This window comes from Sus scrofa, chromosome 7 (assembly GCF_054392235.1).
Source record: "Sus scrofa isolate SSC_HxYL_T2T_F1_AM1 chromosome 7, Sscrofa_HxYL_maternal_Yorkshire_Landrace_v2.0, whole genome shotgun sequence".
In the NCBI taxonomy this organism is placed as follows: domain Eukaryota; kingdom Metazoa; phylum Chordata; class Mammalia; order Artiodactyla; family Suidae; genus Sus; species Sus scrofa.
Window position 1 is genome coordinate 68,805,511 of NC_139389.1, and position 17,184 is coordinate 68,822,694.

Consider the following 17,184-nt stretch of genomic DNA (forward strand, 5'->3'; position numbering starts at 1 on the left):
ATCACTTGATTCTCAGGGTAAACTGCTCTTCATCTCTGTAACCAACCACAGAACATGCTTCTATTACTGACATCAACCATGCCGACCTTTTAACCAACACACCCAAAACAAAGTCTTCCCAAAAGTTCTATAGGAGGTTAGGAGTTTACATTATTCAAGACAACAATGTTCCACAAGCCTAGTTCTTCCTTAAGTAAATAAAACATTCAGTACTTGGTTTTTGTTTTAGATATTTCATGGTGACTCATTCTTTGACATGGGGAATCTTATTTACTTAAATCTGGTTTTGAGGATTTGCTCGACTGCTATCCCAGATTTAGAGAAAAAAATATGACCCCTGCCATGAAATATGACCTTTGCCATGTAAAAGCAAGTCAGGAAATAGGCTGCCCAGCATTGCTATACATTTTCTTTTTTTTTTTTTTTTACTTTAAACTACTTAGCTAGAATTAATCAAATTTTGATTGAAACAAACATACCTTAACAAGTATTTATTGGCTTCTATGTGCCAGTTATGATTCTTGGCAGCAGACAAAATTCCCTGCCCTCACTGAGCTTACATACTAGTAGGGGGAGAGAGATAACAAATAAAAGATAAAGTACATCAGATGGTGGTATGTTCTGAAGTAAAATGAAGGGAGAAGGAGAACGTACTGGGGCAGAAATGGAAGACTGCTGTTTTAAACAGTAAAGGAAGGCTTCACTGATAAAAATATCTAAGCAAACAGGTAAGAGAGTGAATCAGGCAGAATTATCTGAGGAAAGAGGATTCTAGGCAGAGAAAGCAACAAGTAGGAAGGCCCTAAAGCAAGAGCATGTTTGGAGTATTCCTGAAACATAAGGTGGCAACAATCACAGAGAAAGGGAGAGAAGGTATGGGATGGAAAGAGAGAGATGTGGGAGGGAGGTGGCATTAAGACTATATGAAATCTTACACGCCAAAGACTAAAATTTACTCTGAGATGGGAAACTGTTAGGAGGTTTTGAGCAAAGATGTGACATGACCCAATAAACATCTAACTGTAGCTGCTGAGCTGAGAACACACTGGGATAGAAATGATGAGGGTAAGAATGAGAATGACGAAGAAAGAAATCATATTGAAAAAAAACAGTTCAAGGTCCATGAGGAACACTCTCAAGAGCGGGAGCTCATGACATTGGCCTCCCTTTGCAAGCCAAGCCATAGGCTAAAAACAAGCCTACAAAGTAGTCATATAAAAACTGTCCATGGAGTTCCCATCGAGGCACAGTGAAAACAAATCCGACTAGGAACCATGAGGTTGCAGGTTTGATCCCTGCCTTGCTCAGTGAGTTAAGGATGTGGTGTTGCCGTGAGCTGTAGTGTAGGTTGCAGGCGCAGCTTGGATCTGATGTTGCTGTGGCTGTGGCATAGGCTGGCAGTTGTAGCTCCGATTGGACCCCTAGCCTGGGAACCTCCATGTGCCAATGGTGCAGCCCTAAAAAGCAAACAAAACAAAATACTGTCCAAACAATGTAAGACTGGTCCAATTATAGTCATAAACTTAGATTTGAAATAAGAAACATGGAAAGAATCAGGCATCTAGCAGTGAGAATAGCATCTGAAAGGTCATGTAACGTCAAGAGGCTAGAGACTATGATGAGCTACAAGTGAAAGTTATGAGAAAGCACAAGTTACAGAACTAAGAAAATATACACAAAACAGATTATGAAGAAGCCAGACTGGGCAGCAAGAGTGCGAACCCACAAAGAGAAGGAAAAACAGAAAGTAGGGCAGAGTTTACAACTAAAATGGGGGAACAATATAAAGATCCAAGAACTCTTGCTCACCAGTGTCTCAAGAGCTACCACTATGCCCATCCCTTATATCAACTAGCCTGAGTGAATCTCTGATTCTTACAAGTAAAAAGGCTTAATTATAAAAACTACCCTATTAAAAGAAGATAAGACAACTATGAAAAGTATGCTATTATTGGGAGATAGCAGAAGATAGAGGTTTGACAAAAGACACAGAGCTAATGTTTCTTTGGCCAAGAAGAATGCCATAGATATTGAATATACTTATTGCTTGGTAAAGAGTGGATCTTTCTGGCGTGTATTCTCTTTTTCTCTCCCTATAAGAAACTGAAATTCCTTAGGCTGACATTATTATGTCACACTACATATTTTACAGTCTTTATTCTAAAAGATTCTAACAACAATTTTTATCCATTAATAAACACAAAACCATCTATCCTAATAATAAATTAATACCTGGAAGAACTTTTAATTCAGCTTCATCACTGTATTTTGGTGGGCCACCACCTTCAACTATGCAGCGATAAAGGCCCTCATCTCCTTCAGTTGCATTGCTGATAACCAACGTTCCACTTGGAAGTTTGATAACTCTATCATCTAGAAGAAGAGGTTGTCTGTTCTGTTCCCACCTCACAAATGGGACCAAATCTGCATTAACTTCACAATTCAGGATTGCACTGTTCCCAGCATAAACTGAAGAAGGTTCCGGTTGACTGGAAAATCTTGGAAGACCTGGACAATAAAGGAAAAAATATATATAGTTAAATATTACTTTTAAGATGCTGTCATGGGAACCAGGAGCGAGTCAGCCTGTGTGGCCACATATATAATTGAATCAAGGTCAAGAGTAAGGTCCATGGCTCAGGAAATTGGCTACATACAGGGAGACAGATCAAGTAAGTAAGTAAAGTAAGATCTCTTCCCCAAATACTGACTACTAATTAATGAAAGTACAAAATATTTATTAACTTTAAAGTGGATGGAGTTTCTGTCATGGCTCAGTGGTTAACGAATCCAACTAGGAACCAAGAGGTTGTGGGTTCGATCCCTGGCCTCGCTCAGTGGGTTAAGGATCTGGTGTGGTGATCTGTGGTGTAGGCTGGTGGCTACAGCTCTGATCCGACCCCTAGCCTGGGAACCTCCATAGGCCACGGGGGCGGCCCTAGAAAAGGCAAAAAGACGAAAAAAAAAAAAAAAAAGGTGGAGAAACATACCACAGACCATCTTAACCAAGTACGAAAAGTTAACATTACCAGTAATGGAACAAAACATCACATACTTTCTGATCCAATGCACTAAAAAGAATATAGCATCACTTCTGTGATATTCTTCCCCAAAATGCAAAACCTGAATCTATTCATAGAGGAAAACTGGAAATTACAAAATGAGACAAGGATAAACTGAAAAAATGGTTTAAGGCAGTAAGAATCTAAATAGAGAACTACTAAGTAAAACTTGTAAACCTGGACAAGAAAGGAAGGGAGATGATGGGCAAGGTTTCTACTTTTGTTTTTTACAACTAAGGGCATTATTGAGACAACCAGTGAAATCTGAATTGTATCCATGGATTAAATGGTAGTATTTTAAGGTCAATTTCCTTATATTGATGGATATTTACTTAAAAAGTCCTTGCTTTTTGGAAATACACACAGAAGCATTTAGGTAGAGGCAATATCTGCAATTTACTCTTAATGGCTCCCACCAATTTTTTTTTTTTTTTGTCTTGTCTTTTTAGGGCCGCACCCATGGCAAATGGAGGTTCCTAGGCTAGGGGTTGAATTGGAGCTATAGCTGCCGGCCTACACTATAGCCATGCCAGACCCAAGCTGTTGTCTGCAACCTACACCATAGCTCATGTCAACGCTGGATCCTTAACCCACTGAGAGAGGCCAGGGATTGAACCTGCATCCTCATGGATGCTAGTCAGATTCATTTCTGCTAAGCCACGACGGGAACTCCTGGTTCAAAAGATTTTTATTTGGGTATGTGCACATTAGATGATAAGGTGGTAAAATGCTAACAATCAGGTAATCTAAGTGAAGAATATATGAGATTTCTTGGTTTAATTCTTGCAACAATTTCACAAATTTGAAATTATTTCGAAATAAAATATTAACCAAAAAATGCAGTCATATATATTCCGTGGATACCACAGAATGTAATGGTTAAGAGCATGAGTTCTGGAGTCACATAATCTGATTTTGAATCCCAACTTCACCACTTCATGGATGTGTAACACTGACAAGTTATTTAAGCTCTAAGCCTGAGCTTCTCCATCAGTAAAATGAGAATAACAGGACTTAAAGGGTTAAAAAGGGGAAATATTTAACATAAATAACTCATATATAGAATAATTATTGGCACAACAAATACTATTACTATTACTAACAATAATATCTAAAAAGTGATTCTAACATACTCAGAATGCAACAGAATGTTTCTTAAAAGACTAACAGAAGTTTCCGTTGTGGCTCAATGGAAACAAATCCGACTAGTATCCATAAGGACAGAGGTTCAATCCCTGGCCTTGGTCAGTGGGTTAAGGATCCAGCATTGCTGGAGCTGTGGTGTAGTTTGTAGATGAGGCGTGGATCCCACATTGCCATGGCTGTGGCCTAGGCCAGCGGCTACAGCTCTGATTCAACTCCTAGCCTGGGAACCTCCATATGCCATAGATGTGGCCTTAAAATGACCAAATAAATAAATAAATAAATAAATAATAAAGACTAACAAACATTAAATTGTGAGAAACTTAATTCCACGTTTTCTAGTTCTATGACAGTCAATAAATCCATATGCAAATGATGCCTTTACAAGTTGTCCAGCCCTGCTACAAATTTTTTCTTATTTTTTTATTTCAAGGATATTTTTTTTCATAGTAGGATCAAGGGGATTTTTGAAGGAAAGAAGATGAAATTAACCTAAGATCTACTTTTCAGAAATCAGAAAATTAAAAGAATCAATAAAAATAAAGAAACTAATAAAGTAGGATAAAAAGGAATCAAATAAAACCAAGAACCAGTTCTATTTTTGAAAAGTCAAAATATTCTACCTCCTGTGGGCTTATGAAAATGAATCATTTTTTAAAATATAAATCCACAACAACATATGGGGAGTTGGCAGACAAAAGATTTCAAAAAAGTTTCTGGATAAGAAAAGCAGATGGAAGAACTAGTAACTGACATATTGAGGCAGAAAATGCTGCAGCTTCCTGTGCTCATAAGTAGGAGGAGGGCAGTTTGTCCTGCTGCCTCTGGAGAATGCAGATGAGAGAGAGTGGGAACGAGACATGGGGTTGACAAGAAAGGATTAATGGTATCTGTATTTAGACTACCCAGTTATCCTACCTTTGCACAAAAAAACATCCACAGCCAGGGTACAGCCCAGGCAGTAAAAGAAAATTTTTTGCTGTGGAGATATGAGACCTCCCAGAGAAAAAGACTTCTCATTTAATTCTATGAGCTATCTACTCGGTGTGCTTTCAAAAATTCCCCTTTTTGTTTGACTTGGCCAGAGTTAGTTTCTATTACTTGCAAAGACCTCTAACCAACAGCCTTTTAGAATGGCAATCTGGCAGCATTAAAAAGTTTTATTGAGTTACATTTTCTATACCATAAAGTTTATCATTTAAATTGTACAATTCAACCATCTTTAGTATATGCAGAATTGTACAAGCATCACTGCAATCTAATTTTAATTCATCCCCCAAAGTAACCTTGTACTCACTTGCAGTCTTTCCCCATTCCCTGTACCCACCTCCTTCCCCACCTCATGCCCTAAAAAACCATCAATACCACCCCCCCACCATCCTCACCATCTCCAGCCCTAGAAAACCACCAGTCTACTTTCTGGCTCTATTTATTTGCCTATTCTGGACATTTCGCATGATATGTGGTCTTTTGCGACTGACTTATTTCACTTATGTTTTTAATGCTTTTCTGTATTGCAATATATATCAGGACTTCATTCCTCTTTATTGATGAATAATATTCCATGTATGAATATACTACATTGTGGTTATCCATTCATCCACTTGATAGACATGTAGGCTGTTTCCACTTTCTGGCTATTACAAATAATGCTGCTATGAATTATTCACATAGCAATTGTTGTGTGGACATACCTTTTTGTTTCTCTTGGGCAGATATCTAAGAGCAGAACTGCTCAGTCATATGCTAATTCTATGGTTAATATTCTGAGGAGCTTCCAAAAAGTTCAGTGCTATCTAGATAACACACATAGGTGTATACCCTACAATCTGGCAACTAGCAGAATACTAATTCTAGTAGTCTATTCTATATAAATAAAGATTTGCAAAAGTTTGTTCACTATAGTATTGTCTATAACATCAATTTTTATCCATTAACTATTCACCACAAAGGGAATCTTTAGATAAATCACTATATATATATATGTACAATGGATAGTATGCAACTATTAAAAAGAACTTCTATTTTTCTCTTGGCTTAGATATTATTCCCTCCTGATACCCAGACCAAGAGCAGATTAAACAACTCTCCTACAGAATCTTGTCTACAGCCAAAGAATTTTGCTTTTGTATTCAAACTGTGTGTTTACTTACATATTAAGTCAAAAAAACATTTCCTCAAGAATACGAAAGCTTAAAGGAAGAATGGAAAAAATGAATCAAAGAAGAAAAAAAGGAAAAGGTGGAGGACAGGATTAATAGGTAGTGAGGAAGCCATAAGTAAAGACCAGAAACAGAGGATAAAAGGGAACTAAAAACATTCAGTACTGCCAGACCTTAAAATGTGGTGAGGGTGAGGATGATGGTAGGGGACAGGGACAGAGCAGGGTAGAGTGTTAGGAAATGAGGCTGGAGAAGTGAAGGCCAGCCCATGAACGGACTCAAGAGTTTGATTAAAGAGTTTCAGACATTAACTTGATGTTGTTTACTGAAGAGTCAGTGAATGGTGAGAAAGAGTGCTCTGACCACAAAGTGGAGACTGGGTGGAGGAGGGAAAAAATGTGGCAGCAGATAGTTACAAGGCTGTGGTGAGGGATGACAAGGAGTAGACTCGGAAGGAGCATGCAGATCAAGACAAAGAAATTAAGAAGCAGAAGTCACTGGACTTGGTGATGAGTTGTGGGGGATAGCTGAGAGGGAGGAGTCAAGATTAAAAGCCCAGTTTACAACATGAATGATCAACAGGAACTAAGTGACATTATAGGGGCAATCTGTCATAATACTAACTTGTTTATCAACATGTTGGAGAAAGCCTGACAAAAAGATTTTAAAAAGAAGGAAAGAAAAGAAAGAGGGGAGGGAGAAAGAAAGGAAGGAAGAAAGAAAGAAAAAGAAAACTGTCATAAGATCTGATTCTTTTATTTTTCCATCTTCAATCTGTGATTATGAAATAATTAAAGTGGCTGTACATCACACTCAAATTCAACTTTGAGTATCTGGCTCTAAAGAGAAAAAGAGCCATCATACTCTGAATGTATGAGCAAATACACCCTAGAGTGAGCAGGACATGAGGAGCCATGGCCCTGGAGTGGGAATGAGATGGGAAACTACTGTCTCAGCCACATTTTTTTTCTCATGTTAGCATTTCACTAGGTGAGTATAAATTCAAGACTTAAAGATAATACAAATTTTGTATAATGTGATCCTTAACAAAAACTTACTCCATCTGGTTTCAAATGCAGAAACAAAGATCTGAGGACTACAATGTCTACTATAAACAGTGTGACTTATTTAGGAACCATAGCTCCTAGTCACCTAGATTTTCAATTTTTCTTATGCTTTCTAATATTCTTCCAATAGGAATGCTCTAAAAGGGAGCGAATGTTTCTCTCTTCACAACTTTTTGCTCTTTACCTTTACATACATTTATATATTCTACATATATATCTTCTAGAGATTTTTAATTAAATGTTGTTTCCTTGGTTAAAGCATAAAGAACCAAGACAACTCCAGCAATACTCTAAGTACAAAAATCATGCTAAATGGTTATGATGGGTAGGATAAAAGTTTACAATCAAAATGACTCAATTCTTTACACAACTTTTGTTATTTCCAAATTAAAAAGATAAAAAGAATTGGCTCGGTACCTCTGATAGCACCTTTAAGCAATCTAAATCATCAGAATGTGGAAAAGTGCTGTAGTTTATTCCCTACAGCACTGAGCAGGTCCTAGTATAATCCTACACACATAGCACATGCTCAATTGATACCTGTTAAATGAGTATATCTGCTGTTACCAGGTGAATGAAAACTGTAGGATAATACTGCTTTTATCAAGATTAACCCTTTATAAAAATTTGAAAATACAAATAAATTACTTAACAAGACTTACCTGCTATTGTGAGCTTGGCTGTTCTGCTGACAATAGTCCCAAGACTGTCAACAGTGGCCACACATTGATAATAACCTTCATCAGGTTTATTGTGTTTGGAATGCACCACGCTGCTGATAAACAAAGACCCATCTGAGAGAAGCTGGCGTCGATCATCAGATACTAAGTTTAAAAAAGTTCCATCTTTTTTCCATTCAATTTTTGGAGAAGGCTCAGAATATGCTGAACAGTTTAATATAACAGAAGAGCCTCTAACTGAGAGTGTATCCACTGGCTCCACCAGAAAATAAAATGGAGTGAATGTTCGAATGCTGGATTCTACAAAAATAATAAAGAAAAAGAACAAAGTTAATACGCAAAACTTTCTCCTGCTATTTCTCTAAGAAAATATAACATGAGCCCAAATTATTCTTAAATAGTTCCCCCTTTACATATGATACATACAATTATTTCACCATGAATATCTAATAAATAAAATCTATTTTTATTAGGAAATCAAAATTTGACATATTTGAAAAGGAAAAAAAGTCCTGCTAGTGGAGACAATCCAATCTTGTTAGATGACTTGAAAACCTAATAAAGGTTTTATTCAAACCCTACAATAGAATTTATAAACATTAAAAATTATTGTATTCAAAGTGAAATTTTCTACAGAATGTAAAGGAGGCAGCAAATTGAAATGATTGTTTGTTAATAAGGTATCCCTTCTATCTTCCCCAGATGTACTTCTTTCATAAGTTTACTATACATACTCTGTCCATTTCTCTAAAGGATTATTCATCCTATTGACTAAAAGGCATTTTGGGGCATAGCTATCCTATGATGCAGGGAATGTTCTTTTTTCTATTTTGACTTTATGATTTTTGTTATAAGAAGATAAATTTTAACTACATAAATTTTTATCTGTCATGCTATTTAAAGTTTTCTTTATACCAACATTATAAAAACAATACAGCTCCATTTTGTAATAGTACTTTTGTGGTTTCATTTTCTATATTTAATCTTCATCTAGAATTCATTCTGATGTAAAGAGCACAGGCGGGATCAATTCCTTCAATTTTTCTAAGTCTTCAGCCAATTCTTTAAACACAGAAAGAACATAATTTAAAGAAAACATGTGCTATAAGCCTTATATTCTCAGCCAGAGAAAGCTTTCCAACTTAAAACTCTACCTCTTTTCTGCAAGAAAACTACTGATCAACTCCCTCATGAACAACTCAAGTTATAATCAGATTTCTTCATATGAACAAATGAAACCAAGACTGTTTTTCAGGTATATCCATCTATACAGCTCTTTGTTTATAATTTACTTACATTATGAATTTAAGTATGACACTAATTATTTATTACATAATAAAAGATTAAAATTTTATATTGTATTAATTTACTGGAACTAGAGTAAAATAAATCAAAATATAAACTTCAGGGATATAAAACAGTTAAACAAGAAAAATTACTTTTATGCCTTTCTTGTATATCTATTAAGTCTTTATTACACCATTCAAATTGAATAACTCAGAAACTCAAAAGAATTAAATACATGAGATTGGCAGTCAAGTCATGCAAATTGGTAATTTAAAATAGTTCATCATATAAATTTATTGATTTTAAATTCAAAGTTTTTGCCATTTTAGAAAAAAAACAAAAATAATTACATCAATGTAAATGTTTTACAGTTAAACATTCTATCTTGCTTTTGATTTTATTTCATTTAAAAAGTCTACACCATATCAACCAATTTGAACAAAAAAATATGTGTTGCAAAAGTTAACAAAAAATTACATTCATATAAAAGTTTACAAATGCCTTTGAAAATCAAGGCTTCAAAATTTTACCGAAAATACTTAGAACATCTATATTACTTAGAACATAATGTTATTTAAATTTGATGTTTATCATCTTTGTATTTTATTCCCTAAGAAAGCAGATGGAGACCTAAGACATTCTTCCTTCACTTAAACTCTCTCAAAGGCTTGCCACTACCTTTTATTTTTTAAAAAATTTACATAAATTCCTTAAGTGGCCCTCCAGGTCACTCTGTGATCTGGCCTCTATCCACTCTGCAAGCCCCTCCTGCATCACTCTCCTCTCTTCCTGTAAAGCACGCTGCATTTTGTCAGTCTCCTACACCCGCCCTCTTCATACAAGCTACTGCCACCACCGCTCCTCTCCCATTAACTCCTAATCTTCCTTCAAACTCAGCTTAAATATCACTTTCTCAGAAAAGCTGTCTGCCCGAAGACCAGGCAAGATCGGTTTGCACTGTTATAAGTAGTCATAGCATATGGTAATCTACCAACACGGTACTTCAAAAATTTTCTCAATCTTTATAAATATTTGTAACTTGTTAAGGCAGAAAATCCCAAACTTTCTTAGCTCCTGGTACCCTTATTTCTTCAGTATTTTTTTTTCATAAATTTCCTAGGTTAAAAGAAATGCCGAACAGTTCTGTTTGTTATGTTTGAATGAGTAAATAAATCTTATGTATTAGTACCTCTTTGGAAAAATTAATACACAAATGGAAAAAAACAAAAATTTCATTTTAAAATAACCACAGTTAGTTATTATGGGATGGTGTGTACCTACTGGGCTTTGCACAACTTCTCAAACCTTGAAATCCGATTAGATACTGCCTTCTTCCACATTTCCTATTTCACACTGACTTCTGCATGATACTTGCTTTTTATCATAGTGACCACCAAAACCCCAACTTCACAAATATTATTACAGCATCAAAATGATAGCAGCACAAACCAAATGTTGAAACTGTGAACTAACATGACCCAGAAGTTTACATGGTGTCTAACATTTCCCTATAAAGTTTGAAATACCCCTGGAAGTTCACCAAGGTGCCCTGGGGTTTCAGGGTACATTTTGGGAACTGCAGGCTTACAGTTTCTATTCACCATATTCCCAGTGCCCATATAGTACAATGGATGCTATCAATTTTTAGATTATACAACCAGATAACTTCTAAAAATTTCCACTGCTGAAAATATTAATGAGACCACAGGTTCCATTCCAATACCAGCCAATTAGAATTACTCTCTTCCATGATAAAACTTACTAAGAGGGTTTTCATTAACTTCAATAAGTTTTATTTTTTCCACATAGCTGATTTACAGTGTTCTGTCAATTTTCTGCTGCACAGCAAGGTGACCCAGTCACACATACATGTATACATTCTTTTTTTCTCATATTGTCATGCTCCATCACAAGTGACCACAGTTCCCAGTGCCATGCAGCCGGATCCCATTGCTTATCCATTCCAAAGGCTACAGTTTGCATCTATTAACCCCAAATTCCCAGTCCCTCCTACTGGCCCCCCCTTGGCAACCACAAGTCTGTTCTCCATGTCCATGATTTTCTTTTCTGTGGAAAGTTTCATTTGTGCCCTATATTAGATTCCAGATATAGCCATGTCTGTGACCTACACCACAGCTCACGGCAACACCGGATTGTTAACCCACTGAGCAAGGCCATGGATTGAACCTGCAACCTCATGGTTCTTAGTTGGATTTGTTTCCGCTGTGCCAAGACGGGAACTCCAGTTTTTTATTTTTTGTTTTTTTTTTTAAATAATATAAAGGACGAAGGGAAGCTAAGAAGAGTCAAAATATTTAGAGCAAAGTAAACAGACTGAACTCATCAGTTAACAGATTTATAAAGCTACAATAACTAAGCCACTCTGTTCTGCAACAGAAGAAACAGAGCTACTTAACAGGCTAGAGAGCTATATATATTTAGAAGCTTAATAGGCAATAGAGATGCCATTTTGTATCAACTGGGGAAAAGGATGAACTACTCAATAAATGGTACTAAGGAAACTGGTCATCCCTATGGAAGAGAAGTGAGATATCTACTCACTACATATAACAATAGACTTGTGTTTCTATGCGCCAAACTGTTCTAAACATTATCTACATACTAACCACTCATTTTATCTTCACTACTACCTTATGAAACAGATACTATTAACATTCTCAACCTAGAGGAGGAAAGTGAAGCACAGAAATCTTAATTAACCTGTCCAAGGTTACACAAGTAGCAAATAACAGAACCAGAGTCTGTGATCTTAACCACACTATAGCATAACGCCCCTCACATACATACAGAAAAATATATTCCAGACCTATGAAAAAATGAAGTAATACAAATTTTAGGAAAGTACAAGGATAACCTTGGAGTTAGGCAAACTTTTAAACCTCAAAGCTGTAAAAAGATAGATAGGCTTTACTTCATTATGTTTAAAATTTTAAAAATTATGGCAAAATATAACAAAGCAAAAGACAAGATTGGAGGAAAAGATATCACTTATAGCAGGTCACACCACTCAATAGAAAAATGGGTGATGCTGTGTTCCAATAAAACTTTATTACAAAAATAGCCAGCAAGATGGATTTGATTACCTGTAGTTTACTGATTCTAGCCTTAGAATATTTAGTTGGCAAAAAAATGAGTAAGCTATATTTCAAATGATCTTAAATGAGTTTTGTGAAAAGTGGGCAATGCAGACAAGTATAAATTATATTAATTTCACATGCATATGATTTTAGGAACACTGAGAAAGGTACGAGAACATACACCAGGCTATCAGGAGGGTAAAGATGGGAGGTGCCTGGTGGGGGATGGGGAACAGGGAGGGGGGAAGAATAAAAATCCCTAAGCACATATAAGATAATTTTGTGGTAAAAATTAGCTTGTGTAATCCATTGATAAATATTATAAATATGTATGTGGTAGATATGGGTGTATGTTTATACTTGTGTGAATACCTAAATGACACTGGTACTGTCTGAGTATATTACATAAAAAATAGTACTGTTTCTTAAGACAGAAATAAAAGCTATTTTCATCATCATATATAATCTGTATAGGAGGCGACAATATGAAAAGTCTGGAGTATATTCATATACTGAGATTGAAAGATTATCACAATATACATTATTGTTAAATAAAAAATCAAGTTTTAAAATGTACATAAGAGGACCCCACTTATATTAAAATATATGTACACCTGTGTGTATATGTGTGTGTGTGCGCCTCTAATTAAATGTAAATACAGAGAGAAAAGTCTGGAAGAATAAACACTGAACAACAGAGTTTCCTCCTTCGAAGAGTAGTGGGACTGCGCTGCTGATAGCATACATGGAGAAGGATTTTTACTCTATGGGTTTCTATATTACTTACTTTTAAAAATATGAACAACTGTTTATGATTCTTCTTGTCATCTTTTTTTTAATAACAGAAAAAAAATTATTGTTGGTGGTGAATAATCCTTTGTTGAGGACAGAGGATTATTTTTCAAAAGGTCTATCCCCATCAGCTTTAACCACTTTTCCTTTGTCACAGCGGAAGAGTTATTAGACACTCACTCCTTGACTGATTTGTATAAAAACTGTGCTATATATCTCACCAAGGTCCTGATTTCCTATCCATTTAAGTCGGCTTAATTTCAGTTTACCACGACCAGAGTCACTGTACAAATTATTCTGGAATAGGCTTAATAATTCTAGCTGGTCTCTTCTATGTTTCCAGGTCTCTGCAAATTTCTCACTTTTTAATGGAATAGCTCTCACTTCTTGATAGACTATTCCTCACTTTCTGATAGAATCTTTCACACCTCTTGATAGAATTCCATCTTATGAAAGGAAAATATCCACAGGGAATTTATTTCAGTTGAAATCCTCTCATCCCCTAATAGCAACAAGTCATCAACAATCACTGCACAATTAAATTGTGTAGTCACTAATAATTCCAAATTGTATTGTGCCCAGAGTAAAAAAATAACACACATTATATGAATACCAGCAGAATTAAAGTGAAATCTTAATGCCCAAAAAGTTTCAAAGTTATTTACAGCAGCAGAAATGCAGAAAAGGGTAAGCAAGCATTTTTACACATCTACAAATACAAGCATTGTGTATGTTATTCATCCTAAGAAAACTATCTCTTCACTATAAGCTAAGAGCCTAATGTCAAAGGACTAGTATTTCTTTTACTCCTTAACATTAATTTTCAACATCCTATCCTATTCAGTCATCCTCTAAATCCTGTATTTCACCCTTCCTGATCCCTTAGTGTCTACTATAACCATAAGGCTCAGGCTCTCTAGCTTCTAGTTCTCAATTTATAATCAAAATATTTAAAAACAATAAAGCTGAAATAATTCAACAAAGGGCCCAATCAAATACATTCATGTTATTTATTAAGAACAGGCAACATTTGAGAGTTAACAAATGTTGTCTACTCCGTTTGGCTATACACCTTATCAGTTCTCCCCTCTCTGCTCCACACTAATCCATCCACTGAGCATGCAGAACTCCTTTCCTGGGGATTTCAAGTAAAGGTAAATGATTAGCTGTTAATACTACATGATGATTTTAACTATCTGATTAAACATACACATTTTGAAAAACTTTCATTGTACACATATACCATAAAAACAGTGAATGTGGAATTCCCGTCGTGGCTTAGTGGTAACAAACCCGACTAGTATCCATGATGATGCAAGTTCGATCCCTGGCCCTGCTCAGTGGATGAAGGATCCAGTGTTGCCATGAGCTGTGGTATAGGCCAAACACTTGGCTAGGATCTGGTGTTGCTGTGGCTGTGGCAAAGGCTGGCATTTTCAGCTCTGATTCGACCTCTAGCCTGGGAACCTCCATAGGCTGCAAGCACAGCACTAAAAAAGACAAACAAAAAACCCCACCAAAACAGTGAATGTCAACTTCTAATAAAAGCTGGATCAGAAATTTTTTCAAGATCATAATGTCCTAATAGGGAGATTAAATTTAGTTGTTCTAATTTACAGCATTTACCTTCCCAACCACTCCTCAAAATGAAAAATACGTTAATTTTTGAAATATATGTTAATTTATTCAATAAACATTTATATAAAGAGTTCTTTCCTTTTCTTGGGAGTTCCCGCCATGGCTCAGTGGTTAACAAATCCGATTAGGAACCATGAGGTTGCGGGTTCGATCCCTGACCTTGCTCAGTGGGTTAAGGATCTGGCGTTCCCATGAGCTGTGCTGTAGTTCGCAGACGAGACTCGGATCCGGTGTTGCTGTGGCTCTGGCTTAGGCCAGTGGCTACAGCTCTGATTAACCCTTAGCCTGGAAACCTCCATATGCCACAGGGGTGGCCCTAGAAAAGACCAAAAAAAAAAAAAAAAAAAAAGAGTTCTTTCCTTTTCTTCAATTTTCAGCTTTCCTCCTCTTCCCCTTCTCCACCACCCCCTGACCCTGGCCTGAAACAACTACAGTGGAAAAAACTTTAGTAAAATGAAGTCAGGCAGACATGGTTGCAAATCCTAGCTCTGCTACACTAGCTAATTTCTCACTGTAACCAATGTTTTCTACACTATAAAATAGGAAAAATAATGGTTTCCTTTCAAGGAAATGTCTGTGAAAGGTAAGTGTAAAAATGCCTACCTCACTGCTTAGCAGGTAATAGGTCCTCAGAAAATAGTTATATCTTCATAGTTAAAGGCCTACAGCATTTTCCCCAAATTGCTAACTAACATCTAGTACCTTCGTGCTCACTAGTCACACTTTTTTTTTTTTTTTGCTTTTGACTGATGCACCTGCAGCATATGAAAGTTTCCAGGGTAGGGGCAAAATCAGAGTTGTAGCTGCCAGCCTACACAACATCCACAGCAACTCGGGATCCGAGATGCATATGCGACCTATACCACAGCTCACGGCAACACCAGATCCTTCACCCACTGAGCGAGGCCAGGGATCGAACTCGCATCCTCATGGATCCTAGTTGGGTTCGTTACCTCTGAGCCACAATGGGAACTCTTTTTTTTTTTTTTTTTTTTAAAGTCACATTTTAAAAATTGTTATGCATAAAACGTGGACCTTCTTTTTTCACATTTAAACACATTTTGACAATTATATATAAATAATACCAAGAGATTTAAAACAAGTTTGGTCATCTTTTTTCTCTGCCTAATCTTTCAACAGCTCCCAATTATAGCCAATATAAAATCCGAATTCATTACCATGGCAATCTAAAAGGACTATAGGATCTGATTCCCACCTCTCTATAGCCTAATCTTAAATCACACTCCCTCTTACTCAATACACTCTAGCCACATAAGTGGATTTCTTGAACAAGCTGTTTTCTTTCCCACAGTAAAATAAAATCTCTGCATTTGCTCCCCCTCTGTCTGAACAGTGGCTCCACATCCACTCTTCTGTTACATGGCTAACTTCCTGTCATTCTTCATGTTTCAACCCACATGTCACTTCTACAAAGGCCTACTCTTGACAACTGCCTCTGAAAAAGCCTTTTATTTAGCCCTATGTGTGCTCTTCTTCTCAACCACTTAGTTTTTTCTGTTTTTAAGACCTACCTTCCCAACTAGAAGGATGACTACAAAAGAGTATTAAAATGACCTCTGGTTTGCCACTGCTACTTGCAATTTGTACCTTGGTTTGTTTTTATGTTTTATGTTTGTTTGCTTGTATCCTTTTTTAGGATCCTACAGGTTTGAAGGGTGGCTGGGCCAAGATGCAATTAAGTATTAGCGATTCTTAGCGACCCTGCATGACATAAAATCTCCACTATTTTTGTTAAAGATCAGTCTCATTCTCAAAAATTTTATATTGAGATGATTTCAAATCTGTCCTTTGTAAAAAATGTTTTAATATCACTTTTTAAAGTGTCATAAATAATATTAATACTTTATAACTTCTATGGGATTGGCAAGAAGACTAGGTACATTCTGAAAGCCTGCAAACAATACCACCAATATTATGAACAGTTACCCCTAAAGTCTCTAATTTTTAGAAAAAGCATGTAACTAATAGCCTTAGGTTAACATGCCAACATTAGCAATATTTATATTTCAGTTCAAAATGGAAAATCTGAATTAGTCATTTTTCATTCTGTTAGATGAGAAAAATAAAGGAATTTTTACAGTAACTACATAGAATGTTCATGAACCATATAAACGTACATGTTTAGATATTTATCTAAACACCGTATAAGCAACTTTTTGTTATCTGTGGCCAGAAGACTGTTCTAAGAGTAAGATGTTTCACCCATACTTGATGCAAAGTCTTCTGAATTTCTG

General features: G+C 36.1%; 1 protein-coding gene across 16 annotated transcripts in view; it reads right to left on the minus strand.

Moving 5' to 3' along the window:
* The window catches only part of NEO1 (neogenin 1), a 234,381-nt gene that overhangs the window by 151,163 nt on the left and 66,034 nt on the right, over nt 1-17,184 (minus strand). For all 16 annotated transcript variants that reach the window (XM_021099097.2, XM_021099089.2, XM_021099096.2 and 13 more), the window contains exons 2-3: nt 8,097-8,414; nt 2,233-2,508 (exon numbers count right to left, since the gene is read on the minus strand). In XM_021099097.2, coding sequence (XP_020954756.2) covers nt 2,233-2,508; nt 8,097-8,414 — 594 coding nt within the window. The remainder of the gene's footprint in view (nt 1-2,232; nt 2,509-8,096; nt 8,415-17,184) is intronic.